The following is a 23,893-nucleotide window of genomic DNA, read 5'->3' as shown; positions in this document are numbered from 1 at the left end:
AAGAGATCAACAAGGTCAGTGGGAAGAGGAGGGGTTTATGTTAGTACTGCCAGCTTGAAGGACCAAAACTAAGCTTTCAATTTTCTTACATTTTAATTTAGAACGTTTGCGTTCATATTAGGTTTATGAGATGGAGTTGTTCTACTGCCCCTCCAGGTTCCTGATGGGAAGACTATGAAGAATGAGGGGCTACAACACAGCAAAAATAAATAAATTAAAAAAAAAAAAAAAAGAATGAGGGGCTAATCTAAATTAAACACTAAAGAAAAAAAACTATTTTGCCAAAGTACTCTACCCACGAAACTTTTTAAGTTGGGGAGATAATTCAGAAGTGATAAATTGGGATTACCTTGGGGAAAAGAATGTAAGATCTTCCAAGACAGATGATGATATAAAAATGAGCCTAATTTCGTTTCTCAGCAGCAACACACACACACAGTGATAAGGGGCTATAAATTTGGATTTTTGCAGAATGTAAGGCATGGAACACCCTTAAGAAGGAGTTTCTCTCAATTGCTTCATGAGTATAAGTGACAACTAGATAACATTTGAGAAATAAAGCATGAATCACTTCTCTGTTTGAGCCTAGATGCAATGTGATACATGCCTTTAATTTTACTAGCATCTAAAAATACAAACAGGGCTTCCCTGGTGGCGCAGTGGTTGGGAGTCCGCCTGCCGACGCAGGGGACACGGGTTCGTGCCGCGGTCCGGGAAGATCCCACATGCCGTGGAGCGGCTGGGCCCATGAGCCATGGCTGCTGAGCCTGCACGTCCGGAGCCTGTGCCCCACAACGGGAGAGGCCACAGCAGTGGGAGGCCCGCGTACCGCAAAAAAAAATAATAAAATAAAAAAATATAACAGATGGATGGAAAAATGAAAAAAAATAAAATAAAATAAAATAAATAAAAATACAAACAGGCTGAGGAAAAGGTTCTGATTAAAGTTACACTTTAGGGTGCTTAGAAAATTCCCCTTCCTAGAGCAGATTGCTTGCTTGTTTTTAGTTCACATTGGATCATGTTGGACCAAGGCCTGTTGGCAGTGAGCAAATTCTGCCGCAGAGCTGAAGCCCACATCTCCTTGACACCATCCTCAGTGGGTAAGGAATGTGCAAGTCACTATCATGGTTCTTATCTTCCCACCCCCTCTTGTCTCTTAGATTAGAGACAGCACATGCAAAAGCAATCCCACATGTCCTTGTCTTTAAAAAAACCAGGTCACTCCTTTTAGCTTTTTTTGGTCAGTTCTTTCTTAGGTAGAGATAGGATTTTGAAACCATTGCTAGAATCATTAGCTTGAAATCACTTACTGGCTTTGTGAATTCCCCATCCTTTAACAAAGGCTAATTTTTTTTTAAAATTATTTATTTTATTTATTTTTTGGCTGTGTTGGGTCTTCGTTGCTGCGTGTGGGCTTTCTCTAGTTGTGGTGAGTGTAGGCTACTCTTCGTTGCGGTGCACGGGCTTCTCATTGTCGTGGCTTCTCTTGTTGCAGAGCATGGGCTGTAGGCATGCGGGCTTCAGTAGTTGCAGCACACGGGCTCAGCAGATGTGGCTTGCGGGCTCTAGAGCTCAGGCTCAGTAGTTGTGGCCCACGGGCTTAGTTGCTCCACGGCATGTGGGATCTTCCTGGTCCAGGGCTCGAACCCATGTCCCCTGCATTGGCAGGCGGGTTCTTAACCACTGCGCCACCAGGGAAGCCCAAGGCTAATTCTTTGTTCACTACTGTTTTCAACCCCTGCTGCTTTGGTCAGAGGTGTTGGCTCTCTCTATTCCTGAGAATTGTCTTTATCCCATGGAATTGGAGATCAGTAATACCCAGTTCCCTTCCCCACTTCATGAACAACTGCTTATAATCCAGAAATCTAGAAATATGGTGCAATACTATTCAATATTGCTTTGCATTATACTGATTCAAATAATACTGTGAATCTAAACTATGTTTATCTAAACATAACTCTGTACAATAAAAATTACATGTTTGATGTTAGTCTGCTGACTCAAAACCAAAATAAAGAATTTCCATTATATTTGTTAAGTGGTCTTTATTTATAAGACTGCCAGTGGCTTTAGGGAGAATATTTAAATAAAATATATCTACCAGTCAAAACAAAAGGAGTTTTTAATCAGCAACTTCAAGAGTATAAAAGCTGCTCATTCATAATCACGAATCAGAATGATTAAAATCTTACTGAGGGCTTCCCTGGTGGCGCAGTGGTTGAGAGTCCGCCTGCCGATGCAGGGGATGCGGGTTCATGCCCCGGTCCGGGAAGATCCCACATGCCGCGGAGCGGCTGGGCCCGTGAGCCATGGCCGCTGAGCATGCGCGTCCGGAGCCTGTGCTCCGTGACGGGGGAGGCCGCAACAGTGAGAGGCCCGCGTACCGCAAACAAACAAACAAAAACTCACTGAGGTCACGCAAACCCCAGGTGTTTCTCTGCCACTTTGTTCTGGTGGCCTGACTGAACTGTGTGATGTGACATCACAGCTCAAAGGGAAAGAATGTCAGTGGGGTGGAATTAGTTTTTCCCTTCTCATGCCAAAGTCCCAAGGGCCTCGTTTTAGAAGGCGGTGCCCTGGGAAAACTGCCAACTTCTTCAGGCTATCCTCCTTAAAGGCTCAGGTATCGTGGGCCTCTGCTCCCCCAAATCTGTGTTTAGTGAGAAGGAAAAGATGTCCGTGTTCACCGGGGACTGAGGGTATGTGACTCCCCCAGACCAGGCCTAAAATGCTCCAAATCCTGCTCATTTTGTGCTGGTGACAAAGTAAGTGCTAGTAAGTATCTTACTTATAGGCCTGTTTGCCTAGATACCTCTGATGGTAACTGTGAATATGGTGTAAAATTCAGATTTCTTTAAAGAATTGTTTTGGGTTTAATGTATGTCTTTGAAACAAATTATGACACATTCTCCATATGAAAAACTTTAGGAGTGTACTGGTGACATCTTGGTAAAAAGGATTTAAGGTAGGACTGTGGGAGATATATATATATATATATATAAGGAAATGAATGAGAGAGTGCTGTTTAGGGAAAAAGGGAAGTTTGGGTTATCTAGAGGCATTTAGAACCTGTAGTATTTGGAACTATAGTAAAGGAAACTTGGTCTAAAGGAATAATAATGACACAAATATTTATAGACTTGCTACATTTAAAACAATTAATAGTCACAATATATAAGGAAATGCAGGATTAGCTTTCTTTCTGAAAAATTATACCAACCTTAGTGTCTTTTCCAAAGACCTTGGAATGAAAACAAATCCAGTTTTCTGATACAAAGAGCTTCCCCTGGTATAATATTTCTTTCTGTAGAGCACAGGTAAAACCTGGGAAAATATATACAGGTATAACATCATGTTAGAATTTCCATTTAAAATGAAAATTGTGTATATATGTTGGTGACTCAGAGATGCGCAGAGATAACACACTCACACGCTCAAAAGATCTCTCACCTCTTTTTCAGTCATCTTTAGTGGAATAAAGCTATGGAGATGAGAGTTTGTTTTTTAATTCCAAGTCTTACAAACTTCAGTATAAACATCAAAATGGAAAGGCAAGGGGCTTCCCTGGTGGCGCAGTGGTTGAGAGTCCGCCTGCCAATGCAGGGGACACGGGTTCGTGCCCCGGTCCAGGAAGATCCCACATGCCACGGAGCGGCTGGGCCCGTGAGCCATGGCCGCTGAGCCTGCGCATCCGGAGCCTGTGCTCCGCAACAGGAGAGGCCACAACAGTGAGAGGCCCGCGTACCAGGGAAAAAAAAAAAAAAAAACTCCTCTCTTTGGGAAGGTGTGGGGAAGATGTGTCATCCTTGTGCTAATGTTGGCACTGCTGCCCTTTCTACCCTGGTATGGTCACTAATGACTCCTTTTGAAATAGATGGTCTCACTGTGGGGAGAACACATGACCCACACCTTCCTGTTTGGAGATGGTGGGAGGAAGCCAGCATGCTGCCTAAGCATTTGTGTACTGAGGGAAGCTGGAATGGAACCCTGGGCCCCAGATGCGTTCAGCGGAGTGGAGCAGGTGCTGAACATCGTGCTGGGCCAGGTGTTTAGGTGTGACCACTGAGCCCTGCACAGGGGTTGACATGTCTGTCCACCTAGGTCTGTGTTGTCTTCTTCTAGTGGCCTCTCTTACTCTGGTCTTATTATCTTAAATCTCAGCACGATCCAATCACAACACATTTCAGCAGTGAGTATGCAAGGCGAGGACATTCTGGAATCCCCTTGGATGGTTCCATATCACGTGGAGGAGGTCACTTTCCCATTCTACTCCCTCATCTTTCAAGGTGCTGGGTGAAAGCTGAGTGAGGTCGGTGTTATTGTTACATCATGACTTTCAGAAACCTATTCCCCTTGGTGATTCAGTCCCCAGACTCTTTCTTCCCCCAAACCAATTAGCATCTTTTCAAAGTCAACCAAGTCAGAACTTACTTTGCCTCAGGGGTTCCTCAGTGGGGACATCCAGAAACAGCTTGTGGAAGTGCATGTTTGCCTTGTCCTACAAGGACGACAAAACACAGGCATCACCGCTCTTGTTCTTCTCAAACATCACGAATTTTAACTTCAATCTAAATTATGTAACAAATCTCCCCACCCTGAACAGAGACTCTTAGGAGTTCATTCTCCCTGATCTCATAGTCCCCAACCCAACCCTTCAGTGAAAAACGTGGAAGGCAGGGCACAGAGGTTTCATTTTCCAACAAGATTAGTGACTTGCTGACTGGACATATATATATCTATAATCGTGAAGTAGCTGGTGGTCAGCCTTCTGCAGAAGTGGCTGGACAAGGATGTCCCTAATAAGAAATGAGATAAAATCTCACCAGGTAGTGGATCCCAGGGCACTAAAGGTCCCAGCGAGTACTCTCAGAAGAGGGTAGCGGTTAAAAGCCCTGTATCAGATTACCCTGAGTTTAAGTTTTAGCTGCACCTCTTCTGTGGCACGTGATCCTGGCCTAGTTGCTTAACCTCTCTGGGCCAGTTTTCTCTTCTGTGCCAGTAGCTGCCTCAGAGGGATGCCGTAAGGCTTAAATGGGGTAATACGTCTCTGGTTTGTCACTGTGACTGTTACTGTTGTGAAGGTGTTCCCTTAACCAGTGTCAGGGGGAGGTGACAAGTAGGATTTCACACAAAAGACTTAACTCTCCAGGGAGGTAGAAGGCCCAAGAGTCTGAAATGCTGCAAATCACTTCATTTTCATCTGTTTCCACTTGTGACAACAATGTATAGACGGCAATTTACAGTTTGTAAAATGCTTTCACAAAACACCACCCCCAGCCCCACAGTAACCTGGGAACTGATGTCAGTTCAGGACCCTGTGCCTCAGGGATTATGAGCGACTTAACTGGCTCCACACAGCTACTAAGAGGTAGAGCTGGGTCCTCCATCCACAGGACCACTTTTCTTCAAAAGCATCCTAGCAGGCAGAGTCTTATGAGCGGAACAGAGAGATACCACACGTTGGCCCTTGATGATGCATTATCCAAAGTAGGAGTAGTCTCAGTGGCAGAAATGGCCCTACTATTGCCATAAAGAGGAGCTTCAGACAGGTCATGCGTATGACAGATGGTCCCCTCAAGTCAACTCGTTTATAGATGAACACCTCACATAAAGTAGGTTAGCTCATGCTGCTTCCTTGGAGTACATCTTGCATCCAGAAAGTTTCCTTGATTAAAGCTAGGTGTTCTATCAGGGCTTTGCCGAGATCTTCTTTTTAATGGCTACAGTGAGCATTGGTTGCATGCTTGATTTAAAAATATCCTGGGCCATGGAGTCTTCAAAAATGTGAAATTAATAAAAATAAAATTTAAAAAAAGGTAGGGACTGATCTAAATTAAAGGTGACATGACAAATAAATGCAATGCATGGTTCAACTGGATTCTAGAGAGGGGGAGCAAAAAGTCTTTATAAAGGACATTCACTACTGGGACAATTGTGGAAATCGAAAATGGATTTTATATGAGTAATATTTTTGTATATTTACTATTTAGTTAAATTTCTTGGGTGAGCCAACAGTTTCTTGTTCTAGTTCTTAGGAGATACATATTCAAGTATTTTAGGAGTGAAGTGTCAAAAAGCCCCAAACTGTTGGCCCCAGTAAGTATGTCATACTCTATGACACAGAACTGGGCTTTGTTACCCATCTGGGTGTATTTTGAAGCAGACCCCAAATTGCTTCCAAAGAAGAATCATGACCCTGTTCCCAGGTTTTCCTCCTCTGTGTGCAGTTGGGAAGCCTTCTATTCACACAGGTGCCTTATCACACTCTTTAATTGTAGTGCAAGGACGTCACACGTCTCCTGGTCTCCGCTAATTATTAGACAAGCACAGGACTCTCAGTACTCACTGCCCCTCTGCATGTGCCGCATGGTCAGCTGTGAAATATAATGTTGATGAAAGCTCGCCCGAGGGAACTGCAGCCGGTCCTTTCTTCCTGATTCTCTAAAATCTGTGCCTACCTTAGTCCTGACCCTTGCGTCCCCTCTTCCCATTGGCTTCAATGCTTCTGTCACCCTCTGAGACAATACACATTTCATTCCCAAATTACCTGGCTGGAAGATGAGGCCTTTTTCCTTTCAATCTTAGAGTCATTCTTGCTTTCTGTTTTACAGTCATTCTTCTCACTTGCTAAAGAGGCACCATCAAAACTGGATTTCGACCTGAGGAAAGAAAATCCAAGAAGTCCGTAAGATGAATTTTTTACGCTACCATTAATTGTATACAGTGTAATACATCTTGATTATTATACCAGCTCACAAGAAAGCCCGACATTGATTTTTCTCTTCTAGACATCGATAATCCCTCAGGACTCTAAGGACACGGTGTGGGGGACGGGGTGATTCCAGCAGGCGGGATCCCAAACTGAAGAAACCGTACCTTTTGGAAGGGAGAAGTATCGATTGAGCTGTGAAAGTAATTATATCATCTCAAAAGTATTTTAAGCAGTATAAGGAGGAGTACTGGAGGCTGATTATTGAAACTGCAGCTATAGTTCAATCCAGAATTCTGTGAATACTTAACAAGTGTCAATTGAGAGAGGCGGCATGTTAAATGCCTCGGGGCGCACAAGACAGTCCTTACCCTTAAGGAACCTGTGCGCATATCAAGCATCTTTTTAAAAAGGCAGTACATGATGTAGCATCAAAACAATACATATCATAGGCGTTAGGAGGTGGTATAGAGACAGTTAAGTCCAACAGGAGGTAAGAGAAGAGACCAGCAGGTCAGTGAGGGTTTAACACACTGGGCCTAACAGGATGAGCAGGAATTGGGTATGGGGGAAAGAGAGACAGAACATCCCAGAGTGGGAAAATAGAAGTAAAATCAGGACAAAAAAAAGAACATGTTTGGAAGTCCTTCCTTTGTTCTCATAAGGGCAGAGGTCAGAGCTCCCGTATTTCTTTCCAAGGTGATTCTAGTCCTGGCTCTTCCTTTGAGTAGAATTTGCATCTTTTACCGTACAGCGAAACCCAGCCATTTCAAAGTGGAATGCATGCATGATTTTTAGAGGTATACACATGGAAAAATTTTGTGATACAATTATGTAGATTTTTTTCTGTTTATTGGGGGGAAAAAATGGCACATGAAATTCATGATTCCACGATAGGATTCTATAGCATGAGGCTCAGTTAAAATAATGTTTGGTTCAAAGTGAATTTAAGAAGACTCTTAAGCAATTTGGGTGGCATATGGGTGTGACAGAGGGACAGAAATGAAGTTAGAGGGACTTTGGACTCCGGCTTTCTCAGCTGTGAAGAGACTGACTATGTGATGTCCCAGGCCTCTGCTGCCCCCAACAGTTTTGAGTCCACAGTGCTCAAACCAGAGGCAAAATATCTCTCATCAATTCAAGGCACAGAGATTTGGATTCAGTTACTGGCCACTGAACCAATTCACAGATATAAATTTCTTTAGAATTCTAGGAATTACTTTTTTAAAAAAACTATGAGTAGACATTTGTACTCTACTTGAAAATAAAATTGTTTTTACAAATGTCAAATTACCTATTATTTATACTAGCCACTAATTTGAATTTATCACCTCTACTGATTCAAATTAATAAATGTTAATGGTACTGTCAAGGCAATGATCAGACCTTTTGAAGAACAATGGACTGTAAGCAAATGTGACAAAAGGGCAGCTGTACCCTTGATGATTTCAGAGACACAAGTAGAAGGGCTTGTCTGCACAGCATTGGCTCTGAGGTAGGGGTGGGAGGCACGCTTATTTACATGCATTATTTCTTTGTATCTTTTCAACTGTGTTAGTCTCACTTCATACAGATGACTATGAGCAGGACCTGAAACCTAGTGCAAAACATTTTTATTCAAAAATTCAGAATTGGGGCTTCCCTGGTGGCGCAGTGGTTGAGAGTCCGCCTGCCGATGCAGGGGACACGGGTTCGTGCCCCGGTCTGGGAAGATCCCACATGCCGCGGAGTGGCTGGGCCCGTGAGCCATGGCCGCTAGGCCTGTGCGTCCGGAGCCTGTGCTCCATAACGGGAGAGACCACAACAGTGAGAGGCCCGCATACCGCAAAAAAACAAAAAAAGTGAGATGCATCAAAACAGTCATGCAGAAAAGATGGAGACAGAATTGGGAGTGATAGTCAGAACAGAAAAATCTGGGGGCAGAGTGAAGACTTAGGCTTGGTCCTGAGTGAGGTATAGATTTGCAGAGAAGCCGTGGGCTGGGTAGCCAGGAAGGAAGGGAAAAGCAGGAGTTATTTAATCATCCTTTAGCAGAGGACAAAAGACGTAGAAGGTAGGAGTTCTGACAGTTCTAATATGGGGAGGAGAGCTATTACTCCTCCACTTGGTGTGGATAAATGGCCACAGTTACCTGTAATTGATCGCTGGCTTAATCATTCTCTTTTAAGGGAACAAAAGCAACTTGAAGTTCCTCCTTCTTCCTTCCAAGTGAAAGCAAGCACATAATTGGTGCCCCTGAGAGTGACAGGGACCAGAGCTCCACATCTCAAACCGCCTGTCCCCTCACAGCCCCACGACCAAACTGAGCCCGGCTTCCAGCACCGGCCCCAGGAAATGGGCAGCCCAGGGAGATGTGCACACCCCGCCCGGGGATCCCAGGCAGGTTTCCCTCCGCGCTTTTCCGTGGCTGCCAGGAAAGTGAGACAGCAGGTGTGCACACCCACAGGCCGAGCAGACAATCCAACCTGGGTGGCCTCAGCAGCAACCCTGGCAGCCTTTCCAGGTGCTTCTAACTCCATGCCAGAGAGGGGCCCACCCCAGCTTTATCATGTAGCAAAATCAGTGCTTTCAGAAAGGGGCAGAAATTCTGCAGAAGGCTGCAGTGGGAAGGAGAAGAGAGGCTGGCGGGAAGAGCTGAGAAAGGAAGGCAGGTGCCAGTGCCTGGATATCAAGGAAAAACACCCCACTTCTTTCTCAGGGGTGTCATCTGCTTGTAGGAGATCTTCACTGTTAACCATCACCATAAAACTAGAAACACCAGCTCCTCCCAGCAACCCCTCCTCCCCGAAAGGCCAAAAGAACAGAGTCAAGGTGAGGACTCACCGCAGGGAAATGATTCTCTTCGGGTCTGCGGACTCGGTCTCGCTGGACAGAGCAGGGGACAGGGCTGCTGGCGACCTGCAGACCTTCTTTTTCTCCTCCACACCATTCTCAGCCTCTGAGCTGGAGAAAACACTTCACCTTAGATATCCAGAGTGGGGAGGAGGGAAAAACGATGACGTGACCTCGCTTTCTGGAGAGTGGAATGATCTTCAATGCCCGGGACTGGCTGAAGTCAACAAGGACAGCAGTGCCCTTTCCATCCCTCCATCCTACCCCCTCAGCTGGTGCCCCAGGGGGTGGAGCTCTGGGTCATGCCTGTTTCAGATACACGTGCAGGTTTATGTGCAGGTAAATGTCCAACTTTGCAGGGACTTTCCGGCTCCCAGGTATGCGGCCCGTGGGCCCTGCGCTGCCTGGCTCTGCCCAGCCCAGCATGGAGGTGGAAGATCACCCAGAAGCTGGGAGGGCCCCTGACCTGTGCATGAGCTCACGTGCGGCCTCCTGCCAGCTGTGAGCCTTTCTGCTGGGCGCTCCCACCCCGTTTGTTTGCACTTACGTCACTTATCATCTTTTGTTGTAGCTATATAGGTCCTGGTTTGGGTGCTTGCTAATTTCACCAAGCGCTTCTCTCAGCAATTACACTCTCTAATCCGCACCACCACCCAGGCTAGGTGGGAATTATTACTCCCATTTCACAGACTCGGAATTTGAGGCTCTCACATAGTGAATTTCTTGCCCGAGTTTGCAGAACTAGTACCTGTCTGAGTTGGGATTCAAACTCAGGTCTGCCCATCCGAGAGGCCTCTGTGTACATGCCCATTCTCATATTTTCTTTCTTCGCATCCATCCACCCCCCAGCCACGCATCTATCCTCCGAGCCCTCTTACTAGCTCTTCGGTGTGGGAGCCCCAGGCTGGGAAGAAGAATCTCATTGATTTTTATACTGACCACGAGGTCTAGGATAGTGTGGGTATATAATCGCACTCAGTAGGCTTTTGGAAAACTAGGTCTGACCTTGGTGAAAAAGGGAGTAGAGGAGACAGTAAGTCAGAGGGTCAGCACGCTGAACCATTAACAGATGGAGGACGGCCAGTGCAGTGGACACAGGTGAGCTCCCTCCGTCTCGGGATCAGGGGAAACCATTTCAACATGGAAGGAGAGGAAGGAATGTGGCCAGGGAGAACACAAGGTGGTAGCATGGATCAGACCTTCTTTGGTGTCAGCCTGCACAGCAGAGGACTCACAAAACATACTTCTAGACCATGAGAACTCCACGGTGGCTGAGTGTAAAGGAAGACAGCATTGCTGTGACAGTTTAGCTAATTTTAATCCTAACTTACCACCCATTTGGTATCTTCACCTGCAAAAAACCTCGCAGGCAGGAAATGTTATTGGTTACTTGAAGCTTTGTGGTTGCTTGCTTACCACTTTTCACAGCGCATGGAAATTCCAGCCCACATTGGGAGTCCTACTGTCGTGTCAAAATCAAAACCAGGTATGTCTGACAAGGTATCCAAGTAATAATCCCTACGAGTGGTTGATACTCTCATTCTGCATTTCTCCTTTTCTAGGTAGGTTAACATCTGAGGACATAGGCCCAACCTTCTATTTCTTCAGTTCTTTTCAAAGTACTTAAAGCACTTATGTACATTAAAAGGACTCAGTACATAACTGAATTGCATTATGTGATAAAAGGTACATGGAAAGCCTTGAAACATTAAAATGAAAACATTGCTTTGGTTTAAAATAGAAGATTTATTTTGTTTATTTATTTATTTATTTATATTTTTTTGTGGTACGCGGGCCTCTCACTGTTGTGGCCTCTCCCGTTGTGGAGCACAGGCTCTGGACGCACAGGCTCAGTGGCCATGGCTCACGGGCCCAGCCGCTCTGCGGCATGTGGAATATTCCCAGACCGGGCACGAACCCGTGTCCCCTGCATCGGATGGCGGACTCTCAACCACTGTGCCACCAGGGAAGCCCTAGAAGATTTATTTTAATATCAAATTTATGGACTCCAAGAATTTAATTTAATTTATGGACTCCAAGAATTATAGAACTGTTAAGGGCCCTTTGAGCACATCCCTGCCTTTTCCCTCTATCCCCCAAGACACACACATTACTCCTATTCTTCAAAAGCATAAGAAATCCACTCAAGTGAACAAAACAGAAACAGACTCACAGACATAGAAAATAAACTTACAGTTACCAAAGGGGATGGCAGTGGGGGCAGAGGGGTGGGTGGTGGAGATAAATTAGGAGTTTGGGATTAACAGATTCACACTACTATACATAAAATAAACAACATGCACCTACTGTACAGCACAGGAAACTATGTTCGGTATCTTGTAATAACCCATAATGGAAAAGAATCTGAAAAAGTACACATATATGTGTGTGTATATATATAGATATATCTCTGAATCACTTTGCTGACACCTGAATCTAACACAACACTGTAAATTAACTATACTTCAAGAAAAAAAAAATGTTATAAAAAAAAGTAAATCAGAAAATCTCTTTAAAAAGTTTCCATAGGAGCCTTCACAGAAATGGGATACGGTGAGGACTGAGCTAATAATGGGAGTGTGCTTAGCTTTAACATGGATTGATTAGATTTAACAGTGTAGAGTGGCACAACCTTGTAAAAGTGATACTACAATTTGCATTTATTTCTAATGGGCCTCTGGCTAGACTTTGGGGTTGGCTGGGATCAGAGCCAGTTTGTTCTTAAGTTGAATTCATTCTGATGCTTGACAATCCTCCACCCCCTTGTCCATTGGAGCCCTACTTCTAAAGGTCAGTATACTGTCTACTTGACACCCAACTAACACCTAACACCTACCTAACACCATACACAAAAATAAACTCGGGGATTCCCTGGTGGCGCAGTGGTTGAGAGTCCGCCTGCCGAAGCAGGGGACACGGGTTCGTGCCCCGGTCCGGGAGGATCCCACATGCTGCGGAGCGGCTGGGCCCGTGAGCCATGGCCGCTGAGCCTGCGCGTCCGGAGCCTGTGCTCCGCAACGGGAGAGGCCACAACAGTGAGAGGCCCGCTTACCACAAAAAACAAAAACAACTCAAAATGGATTAAAGACCTAAATCGAAGACCAGACACTATAAAACTCTTAGAGGAAAACATAGGAAAAACAGTCTTTGACATAAACCACAGCAAGATCTTTTTTTACCCCCCTCCTAGAGTAATGAAAATAAAAGCAAAATAAACAAATGGGACCTAATTAAACTTAAAAGCTTTTGCACAGCAAAGGAAACCATAAAAAAGACAACCCTCAGAATGGGAGAAAATAATTGCAAAGGAAGCAACAAATGATTAATCTCCAAAATATACTAACAGCTCATGGAGCTAAGTATCAAAAAACAAACAACCCAATCAAAAAATGGGCAGAAGACCTAAATAGACATCTCTCCAAGGAGGACATACAGATGGCCAAGGGGCACATGAAAGGATGCTCAATATCACTAATTATTAGAGGAATGCATATCAAAACTATAGTGAGTTATCACCTCACACCAGTCAGAATGGCCATCATCAAAAATCTACAAACAACAAATGCTGGAGAGGGTGTGGAGAAAAGGGAACCGTCTTATACTATTGGTGGGAATGTAAACTGATACAGCCACTATGGAGAACAGTATGGAGGTTCCTTAAAAAACTAAAAATACAACTACCATATGACACAGCAATGCCCCTACTGGGCATATACCCTGAGAAAACCATAACTCAGAAAGACACATGTACCCCAATGTTCACTGCAGCACTATTTACAATAGCCAAGACATGGAAATAACCTAAATGTCCACAGATGAATGGATAGAGAAGATGTGGCACATACATACAATGGAATATTAGCCATAAAAAGGAACGAAATTGGGTCATTTGTAGAGATGTGGATGGACCTAGAGTCTGTCATACAGAGTGAACTAAGCCAGAAAGAGAAAAACAAATATAGTATATTAACATGTATATGTGGAATCTAGAAAAATGGTACAGATGAACCTATTTGCAGGGCAGGAATAGAGATGCAGATGTAGAGAATGGACATGTGGACACAGGGTGGGAAGGTGAGGGTGGGCCGAATTGGGAGATTAGGATTGACATATATACACTACCATGCATAAAATAGATAGCTAGTGGGAACATGCTATAAAGCACAGGAAGCTCAGCTTGGTGCTCTGTGATGACCTGGATGGGTGGGACGCGGTGTGTGGGGGAGGGGGCAAGAGGGAGGGGATATAGGTATGCATGTGGTTGATTCACTTCGTTGTACAGCAGAAACTAACACAACATTGTAAAGCAATTATACTCCAATTAAAAAAAGAAAAAAGAAGCTCTAAAGGAAAAAACAGGCATGCTTTTACATAAGTTACTGTCCTTGGTAGATTAAGAAGGTTAAAGGAAAATGGATATAACTTTTCTTGAATAAATTTGGCTTATTAGATTTTGATATTAAAAAAAAAAGAGTAGGCTCTAAGGGAAGATTGTCAATATTCTGAGTGGCAAGGAAAGCCACAGTCATTTTGTCTTTGCACCTTAGACGTCGAAATCTTCCTGTGGAACATAGCCACATCTAGATAAATATGAGCTTTTTCTTCTATTAAAATTATTTCCAATGTCTATCAAAATAATTTCTTCTACAGGATGTTTCTGACCCATAGTAGCCTGTAAAGCATGTATTTGGAATAATATTTGGAAAAGTAAATAGGTTTTTCAAAACAAAAAAAAAAGTTTCCACAAACCAGTCAAGTAAATTGAAAACAATAAACCAAAAAAAAAAAAAAAAAGAAAAGAAAAAGAAATCCACTCAAGTGAACTTATTTACAAAACAGAAACAGACTCACAGAAAATAAACTTATGGTTACCAAAGGGAAGAGCATTGGGAGCAGAGGGGTGGGTGGTAGAGATAAATTAGGAGTTTGGGCTTAACAGATTCACACTACTATATATAATATAGATAAACAACACGGACCTACTGTATAGCACAGGGAACTATATTCAATATCTTATAACAACCTATAACAGAAAAGAATCTGAAAACGTACGTATATATATATATATCTGAATCACTTTGCTGTACACCTGAAACTAATACAACATTGTAAATTATACTTCAAGGGAAAAAAATGGTTAAAAAAAAGTAAATCAGAAAATCTCTTCAACAAGTTTCCACAAACTAGTCAAGTAAATTGAAATACAATAAAACACACAAAAAAAGAAAAAGAAATCCACTCGAGTCCTTCTTTAAGTAGGGAGATGAAGTGTGTGTGTAACTTCAATAATCCACCTCAGCATTCATTCAAATATTTACAGAATTCTATGCTTTGCAGGGTCAGATTCAGACTTAGAGGCAGCACGGTAGCTGTCCTGCACAGCACCCTTGAAGACTCAGGAAGAGCCATGCCCGGCCAGAAGCACTCATGAAAAGGTGCCGTCTGGATGTAGCCCTACTGACACAGGACTTGGCAGAGAAATGGTGCCTCTTGCTCTGGGCAGGAAGAGCCCAGCACCAAGGAGCAGAGGAAGCGAAGTGGCTGGATTTCAGCCCCTCCTTGCCCCGCCCTTCCTGGCCAGGCACTTGTGTGCAGTGCTGGGCACTCAGCCCTCACCAAGTGGGTGGTCCTGATGCAGCGCCCCTAGCTTAGCACTGACAAGATTACAGAGCCTGCCTCTAGGTCAACCCACCCACACAATGTCTTTCAATGACAGAGCATTCAGGTATGTGCAGATTAAAATGACTTTTTTTTTTAAACATCTTTATTGGAGTATAATTGCTTTACAATGGTGTGTTAGTTTCTGCTTTATAACAAAGTGAATCAGTTATACATATACATATGTTCCCATATCTATTCTCTCTTGCGTCTCCCTCCCTCCCACCCTCCCTATCCCACCCTTCTAGGTGGTCACAAAGCACCGAGCTGATCTCCCTGTGCTATGCGGACGCTTCCCACTAGCTATCTATTTTACGTTTGGTAGTGTATATATATGTCCATGCCACTCTCTCACTTTGTCACAGCTTACCCTTCCCCCTCCCCATATCAAGTCCATTCTCTAGTAGGTCTGTGTCTTTATTCCCGTCTTACCCCTAGGTTCTTCATGACACTTTTTTTCCCCTTAGATTCCATATATATGTGTTAGCATACGGTATTTGTCTTTCTCTTTCTGACTTACTTCACTCTGTATGACAGACTCTAGGTCCATCCACCTCACTACAAATAACTCAATTTCATTTCTTTTTATGGTTGAGTAATATTCCATTGTATATATGTGCCACATCTTCTTTATCCATTCATCCGATGATGTACAGAGTCTCCACCTTTCTCTTCCCTAGACTGGCTCCTGGTCTCTAGCACTGGTTCTGCCCTGGAAAGCCCTCCCCAACGGGCACAAGCTCCACAGAGCCTCCCATCCCATCACCTCAGCTCTGCTGCTGCTGGCTCTGTAACTCACTAGACCCCTCATCAATTAATGATCCAACTACGAGAAGCAGGGAACTTCTGTTTTTTTCCACAGCACTCAGCTCAGCATTTTGCTCAGTGTGGTCATTTATTAGTGTTGACTGATGTGGGATTAATTCTGTGGCATCCAAAACAGAAGTGAAATTCATCAATGGGCCGATTCAACTTTAGGTTTTTGTTTACTCAAAGATGCTACGGAACTCAAGCAAGTTAATTACCAACACAGGCGAGATGATTCCTGGAGCACCCCTATCACAGAGGTCTTGTTGGCAGCAAACTGAAACTGCTAGGATCCGAAGAGCAGAGGCTCACCTGTGTTTGAGTGAGGAGGGCATAGGAGAAGGAACAGACCACTTTTGCAAGGCCTCTCAGTAACTTTAAAGTTACTGGCAGTGAAGCTGAACTCTCATTGACAAGGGAGATGAAATAACAGATCTCACTTAAGTCATGAAAATAAATCAGCTTGGGGGCTTCCCTGGTGGCGCAGTGGTTAAGAATCCGCCTGCCAATGTAGGGGACACGGGTTCGAGCCTTGGTCCGGGAAGATCCCACATGCCACGGAGCAACTAAGCCCATGAGCCACAACTACTGAGCCTGCGCTCTAGAACCCGTGAACCACAACTACTGAGCCCGTGAGCCACAACTACTGAGCCCACACGCCTAGAGCCTGTGCTCTACAACAAGAGAAGCCAACGCAATGAGAAGTCCGTGCACTGCAACGAAGAGTAACCCCGCTCACCACAGCTAGAGACAGCCCGCTCACAGCAACGAAGACCCAACGCAGCCAAAAATAAATAAGTAAAATAAATAAATTTATTTAAAAAAATGAGTGACAGTTTTAAGGAAGCATAGAAGCAGCAGAAGATGCTGGGAACACGGGATCCACCTTCACTTGGCTTTGGCAGGTTATTTCTTCTCCTATCTCCAACCCAATGTAAGCACCAGTTATGGGCCCTGAAAGCTTCTAAGTAGGAATTTCAGAGCAGTGAGATAGACACACTTATACCAACCAAGCCTGACTTTACCAACTAGGCCACAGCATTTTTATTACCAGCTAGGAAGTGCTGGTTTCAACAAGACACTGCCACACACTGTTGCACCACAATCTATAAATAAAAAACAGGTTGGACGATCCCTATCAACAGTCCAATATTCCTCACTTCCTAGACGTGATTAGTCTGATGATGACTTGATTCAGATTTCACAATTCTTCAGAATTAGAATTCTTACATGGGGTCAACTATCATTCCTCCTGAAAAGGGTCTCTCTGAGTTAGAGTAAACTCAACACTCCTCTGTTCTGTCATATCCATCTCCCAGGCCCTTTGCCTCTCCTGTTGAAGATGTGTTGTACTCAGGCATCATCACGTGTAAGTGATAATTAGGTTCTATCTCAGGTGAGTGAATAAGCTGTATTTCAGGTAAATGCAAACAAGTGCCTCACTGTGGTTCAGTCCAGGAAGCTGTGCTCCTTCCTAGTTACAGTGATAAACCTGTGCTTGTCTACCTTCAAGTTAAATTAGTCTAAGCTTAAGCATAAAAAAGGTCACTAAACTCCTTTATGGTAGTACCAGTGAGATAGTTTTACACCCACTATCATTTAAAAAACTCCCTGATTATCATTACTCAAAACCACAGTCTTGACCAACAAAGGTTAAGAAGTGACTTGAAGATAGGATATGTTTCACCAGAGGATCCCCAGAAGATAAAATCCTGGAAATGGGATGGAAACCCTGTACTGAAAACTAGGCTGCACCTGGACTCGCCAAGATCTGTAGCCTGAAAGACTCTTGTTTTTGGTGTGCTGTCCACTTAGTGGCTCCCTGGCTGGCAGGCAAGGGTGGCAATACTTGGGAAGCTGAGAGATGGGCTGTAGGGACAGAGGAGGACTCTGGGGGCTGCTGCACAGCAGCCACAGTAGAAACAGAGACAACACAGTTACCAAAAGCAGGAAGCAGAATGGGGTGCAGAAGGTGCAGGAACTGGTGATAGAGACCAGGACCTCTCCAAGACCCCTAAGCCTCTCCAACTGCAAAGTCAGCTCAGTCTCCCAGCTAGATTTTTCTAAATCAGGAAGAACAGTCTTTCATTTACAATTCTGATATAAGGATATCTTTGGAAATTTTACATTGTATTTATTGATCTACATATTTATTTCTGAATAGGTACTAGAAGCACAACAACACAATTCAAAAGTTACAAACGGAAAAACAAATCTCCCTTCTACCCACCCCTGTTTTATGCTGGCCCTGTTTCTCTCCAGAGGCACCTACTGTTCCCAGCTCCTGTGTGTACTTCCAGGGAGTCTGAATGCATATGAGTGTACTTTTAAGCACAAGTGATAGCATGTTATTCTAGACACCCCCCCGCCCCCTTTTTTGAAACTAACTTGGTGTTCTTTCCCTATTAGTACCATAGAGCTTCCTCGTTCTTTTTAATGACTGCATAGAGTTCCACTGTAATGGCTTACAAAATTTAACCAGTTCCTTATTGATGGGCATTTAGGTGATTTCAGTCTTATCACTAATACAGACAACACTGCAAAGAATGTCCTTATGTGACATATGTCCTTATGTTTTATTATGTGTGAATATATCCCTAGGATAACTTCCTGGAAATGGAACTGCTGTGTTAAAATGTACACAAATTAAAGAAAAATTTATAGTTATTGCCAAATTGCCTTTAGTAAAAGGTTTTGTGACCCACACCCATAATATGTAGCAGTGTTTACACATTCTTACTAAAGTGTTACACTTAAAAAACAATTCAGGGACTCCCCTCGTGGTCCAGTGGTAAAGAATCCACCTTCCAATGCAGGGGACGTGGATTCGATCCCTGGTCGGGGAACTAAGATCCCACATCCTGCGGGGCAACTAAGCCAGTGCGCCACAACTACTGAGCTCGTGCACCTCAACTAGAGAGCCCACGCACTCTGGAGCCTGTGCGCCACAACTAGAAAGAGAAAACCCGCACGCCACAACTAGAGAGAAGCCCACGTGCTGCAACTAGAGAGAAACCCGAGCAGACGGCGAGCCGTAATGAAAAAGATCCTGTGTGCGGCGACTAAGTCCTGATGCAGCAAAAAATAAGTAAATAAATAAAAGGAAAAAATAAATGAAATAAATATTCTTAAAAAACCCAAAAAACAATTCAGAGTGCTTAGCAGAGTACCTAGCACATAGAATAACAATTTTACCAATGATTAGTGTTAAACTTTTTGATCTCTACATATCTAAGAGGTAAAAAAAAAAAAAAGTCCTATTATAGTTTTGATTTACATTTCTCTCCTGATGAGTAAGGTTGAGTGTATTTTCCTATATTTAAGAGTGTTTTTTATTTCCTGTTTTGTAAATTAGCTGTTCGTATGTACATTTTGCCAATTTTTCTAACGCGTTGCTGATTGAAACATTCAGGGAAAACAATTCTTATAACTGCATCACCAATTCTTGGCAATATCCTAGAATTGACTTTTTAAATAAATAACATTTAGAAAAGTTAAATGGATATTAGGGCCCAGCATAACGTTAAAATAAAAATGTTAATGACAAATTAAGTGTCTCTTGATAGGCTTACTGGCAGATTTTTTAAAAAAGGGATACCGAAAACACAGTATTCTTTGGTTTTGTCAAAACCTGTGATGAAAACCCAACAGGCTTCCCAGTCCAGGAAGAAGAACAGGAGCACAGATGTTTGCCTCTCCTTTCCGAGGCCTGTTAAGATGAGGATTTATAAAAGAAGTAGTAATCCTGCTTACAATTATGGTGGGAAACCATCAGCAGAAGAGTAATTTCCCCAAATTTCTGAAAAATGGAAAGTAGAAAGTAAATATTAACTCATGCAGCAAAGTAGAGGAAGCTGTATTTCAGAATTTGGGTATAAGTGGAAGATAAGAGAATACTGATCTGTTTGACAGAGTCCAATAAGGTGCTATAGGAGGACGATGTAAGAAGTTGCCGAAAACATTAGACTAAATTAAAGGTGTATGTGTGAGAAATTTCTGCCCACCACTCACCTTGCCCACACCCCCATCCTCAAGACACAAATGGCAGACAGTCCGCTACTTAGCTTGTGAGGAAAACATATCAGAAGGGTTGTCAATTAAAAAACTGAATAACTTAGCTGCAGAAAATCAGGGTGCCTAAGAAGGGGGCTGGAACTCCAGAGTAAATCCCTTCTCTTCCTTCCATTTTGAATAAAGTGGTCCCAAGCTAAGTACCAACTCCCTATTCATATTCTTCCAAAACTACTCTAATCCCTTATTTTTTCCCTCTAGTCCCTCATTCTTAAATATGAAATGACAGCAAAGGATTGCCAGACCCTTGAAGAAAATCTGAAGTCTTAAAGAAAAGACCAAGATAAACTAACAAGAAAGTAAAACCCTTAGAAAATTGACTTCAGAAAACAGAAAAAACAAACAAGCAAACAAGAAAAACAAAACCCCCAAACCTTCTAATTAATATCTTCAGAAAGAAGATAGAACTCCTAAAACAGATCACAATATTATGGAAAAGGAAACCTTCCTTGACTCCTCAGTTCTCTCAGAGTCCGAATCCCTAATAGCCTACAAGGCACTTCATGACCTGCCCTGTCTGCCCCACCTCATCTCCCTGACCCCCTTTTCTCACTCCACGCTCCCACAAGAAAATCTGTGCACTGGCTATTCCCTCTGCCTGGAACGCTGTTGCCCCCATAAAGCCATGTGGCTCTCTCCCTCTTTTCCTTCGAGTCTTTACTCAAATATTACCTTCTCAACGAGACCTATTTATTTAATCAAAGGGCTGGAAAATAGCATCAAGATACAGAAATTCAAAAGAGAGAAAAAGTAAGAGGGAAACACAAGACGTGTTTAAGCCAGGCACTTTTTTTTTTTTAACATCTTTATTGGAGTATAATTGCTTTACAATGGTGTGTTAGTTTCTGCTGTGTAACAAAGTGATTCAGTTATACATATGTTCCCATATCTCTTCCCTCTTGCGTCTCCCTCCCTCCCACCTTCCCTATCCCACCCCTCTAGGTGGTCACAAATCACCGTAAGCCAGGCACTTTTATATCAAATGAGTAGGAATTCTAAACAGGAAAAAAAGGAGAAGTTATTATTAAAGAAAAAACAGGAGTGGTAAAAAGGTGAAAGAAGGGCAGAGGTTACTAATTTCTTATTCTCAAAAGTTGGGAGTCAAATTAATTTAACAAGAGATTTAGGTCAACGTGTTATTTAAAGAGGCAAATGTATGAAAATAGGAAGGAGAAAGAGTGATATGCCTATTTAAAATAGGGAGGAGGAAGAGAGGGAAGCAGGGCGTTAGTATAAGTGAGTTGACTCGTATGTTCCATTAAAACAGGAAGTTGAGACAGAAAGTTTAGAATATGTAAGCAAGAAAGAGCAGGATGAATACATTTTTATAGATAATGAAGTACCACTACCACTAAAATCAGGCGTAGTTAAAACCAATGGTGGGGGGGGGGGCAGATGAAAAACCTAGCATTTTTTTTCTGGAGTAAGGCAGCAGAAAGAAGCAAATTAAATTGTTGTGAAGTTTGATTCCTAATGAGAAAGCGCTGCTTTGAGACTTCATTTGGTTGGCAGTAGGAATTAACTGAAGATTTTTAGACAGAAGGAATGAAATGATGAGGATGAGATATTATTCAGTGTCCACCTCTTCCTGTACCTACATCACGAGAGGCCTGATGAGATATGTGCTCCTGAAGGGTTACGCTCGCATCAGTGTATAAGAATGGGGATGTGCTGGGATGGAGAGTAGAGACAGAAAATGCAGAGGCAGATGTGGGGAGGAGTTTGAAGGCAAGAAGCAGACACGGCACTGGAGAGAGAATCCAGAGATAACACCAGGATGGGTGGGAGAGCAAGCACTGGAGAGCAACATTCAAGATAACCCAAAGGTTATCTGGGGAATGGAGATTAGCACCACCGTGCATAGTTACAGGGAACACAAGAGGAAAGTTGTGTTTGGTGGGAGGGACTTTGCAAATCTAGTTTGAGATATAATAGACACATATTGTTAGCAGGTAAAAAACTGTACTTGAAAACCAGAAGAGCCCAAAGAACAACAAAAAGATACTGTCCTTGCAGAGGAAGGGCTCTGCCAGTTGGAAACGATTTCTGTTGAGTCCCAAGCACATTGCAATAGCAGAGAGCGGTGCCTAAATCTCAGCTGCAATACCAGGGCTGGAGGAGTGGCTTAGCACAGCCATCAGTGGCCCCAACATGCCCCTTTAACCTGGTCCCATGAACAATCATGGGATTCATTTCTACCTTCTTTATATCTACTCCCAATTCTGTTTTCCTAAATCATTGCTTTTCCTTCAAAGCCTAAGGCAACTCACGTAACTCCGAAGAGTATTCAAATATCAGGATTCTGATTCTGAAGGGACAGAAACCCAACTCAAACTGGTTTATGTTTTTTGTTTTTTTTTTAATAAAAACCACCCACAAGGGCTTCTGTCACTACTTTAAGATGAAGTCAACAGCAGAGAACAGCTGCAGCTGCAGACGTGTCCCCTCAACATCGGGAACATTCAGCAGTGGTCTCCAGGGTCTCCCTCTCCAAGTCTTCTGGGACAATCAATGCCCCCATTCATCCTCTTAAGACACTGCCTCCATTATGTCATGCCCCTGCTCCAGAACCAACAATGGCTTTCTATTGAGCATCACAGTGAGGTATCTGGTTATGAGTCAAGACCCTCCAGAGTTTTGCAGTCTCCCTCTACTTTCTAAAAAGAGTTCTCCATTCCAGCCATGTTGATCTTCTCACCATAGCCTCACTTACATCGTGTTTCATCCTCCCTCTGTGCGTGGCTCTTGGCTCCTCTAGCCTGGACTATCCTCTCTGTGCCGCCTTTTTAATTTATTTATTATTTATTCATTCATTTATTTTTGGCTGTGTTGGGTCTTCGTTTCTGTTCGTGGGCTTTCTCTAGTTGCAGCAAGTGGGGGCCACTCTTCACCGTGGTGTGCGGGCCTCTCACTGTCGCGGCCTCTCTTGTTGCGGAGCACAGGCTCCAGAGGCGCAGGCTCAGTAGTTGTGGCTCACGGGCCAAGTTGCTGTGCGGCATGTGGGATATTCCCAGACCAGGGCTCGAAGCCGTGTCCCCTGCATTGGCAGGCAGATTCTCAACCACTGCGCCACCAGGGAAGCCCCTGTGCCTTTTTAACTACCCACAACTATCCATTGTTCCATGCCCAGGACATGTCCAGTTATACACCCTCTTGATACCAGCCCCCATCTCTTTACTTCCAATGTCTGGATATAAGAAATTATGCAATTAATACTTGTTGACTGGACAACTTTGAGTATATATGGGGTTCGGAACAACCATCAGCATTTGAAAAAGGGCTTGGGCTAAAATTTTATCTCAAGACCTATGTAGTAAACTCCTTCCCAAGTGTGATTTACAAGTCCTATTGGAAGAGGGCCATGCTGAAGGTAGAAGAGGGGGATAAAGGTCGTCTTTCCACTTTCCCTTTCACTGAATCAGCATTGTGTGCATACTTATCTTTCAAACTGACCATTAATTAGGTGAGTAATAATTTGAAGCTATATGGAAACTTGAATAGACTGTCTTCATTGCTGGAAGAAACAACAGTCGTAAGCAAAATCATAATCAAACTAAATAACTTCTCAGTAGTGGTATTTTGAGGCCAAGCACAATTGTAAAATAACAAAGGAAAATGACAAGAAAATGCATCAAGGAGACAGCAACTGACTTTTCCAACTTCCAGGAAAGGTAGATTGACGCTGCTGATAGTTCCGCCTTGTTATTTGCACCCTCAGCATGTAAATAGGATTTTGTATAATGCATTGCTCAGTACGAACAAAGTTTCTAAAAATATATATCTCCTTCAAGTTAGTAATTTTCTCAGGGGCAA

General features: G+C 43.3%; 1 protein-coding gene and 1 long non-coding RNA gene across 9 annotated transcripts in view; one reads left to right on the top strand and one right to left on the bottom strand.

Annotated features, from left to right (window-relative positions):
• Positions 1 to 23,893, bottom strand: part of GRAMD2B (GRAM domain containing 2B) — a 67,975-nt gene that overhangs the window by 15,487 nt on the left and 28,595 nt on the right. For 3 of the 6 annotated variants that reach the window (XR_012330837.1, XM_019924319.3, XM_019924320.3), the window contains exons 2-6: positions 9,536 to 9,655; positions 6,760 to 6,879; positions 6,551 to 6,662; positions 4,435 to 4,501; positions 3,224 to 3,327 (exon numbers count right to left, since the gene is read on the bottom strand). Coding sequence is in view for 5 of the 6 variants with exons in the window: in XM_019924319.3 (XP_019779878.1) it covers positions 3,224 to 3,327; positions 4,435 to 4,501; positions 6,551 to 6,662; positions 6,760 to 6,879; positions 9,536 to 9,655 (523 nt within the window). In the remaining variant the exon portion in view is untranslated. Of the gene's footprint in view, positions 1 to 3,223; positions 3,328 to 4,434; positions 4,502 to 6,550; positions 6,663 to 6,751; positions 6,880 to 9,535; positions 9,656 to 23,893 lie in introns of those variants that run through there. The other 3 variants (XM_019924322.3, XM_004322240.3, XM_033853122.2) reach the window with 2 other exon arrangements.
• Positions 2,630 to 6,924, top strand: LOC141278318 (uncharacterized). Of its 3 annotated transcripts, none has more exons than XR_012330840.1 (3): positions 2,630 to 2,778; positions 6,615 to 6,688; positions 6,792 to 6,924. It is a non-coding gene; the product is annotated as an uncharacterized lncRNA (long non-coding RNA). The 3 variants fall into 3 exon arrangements; XR_012330838.1 differs by having other exon boundaries at positions 2,640 to 2,768; XR_012330839.1 differs by lacking the exon at positions 2,630 to 2,778 and adding an exon at positions 6,118 to 6,254.

This window comes from Tursiops truncatus, chromosome 3, assembly GCF_011762595.2.
Source record: "Tursiops truncatus isolate mTurTru1 chromosome 3, mTurTru1.mat.Y, whole genome shotgun sequence".
NCBI classification, from domain to species: domain Eukaryota; kingdom Metazoa; phylum Chordata; class Mammalia; order Artiodactyla; family Delphinidae; genus Tursiops; species Tursiops truncatus.
This window is presented reverse-complemented; position numbering and strand designations above follow the sequence as displayed.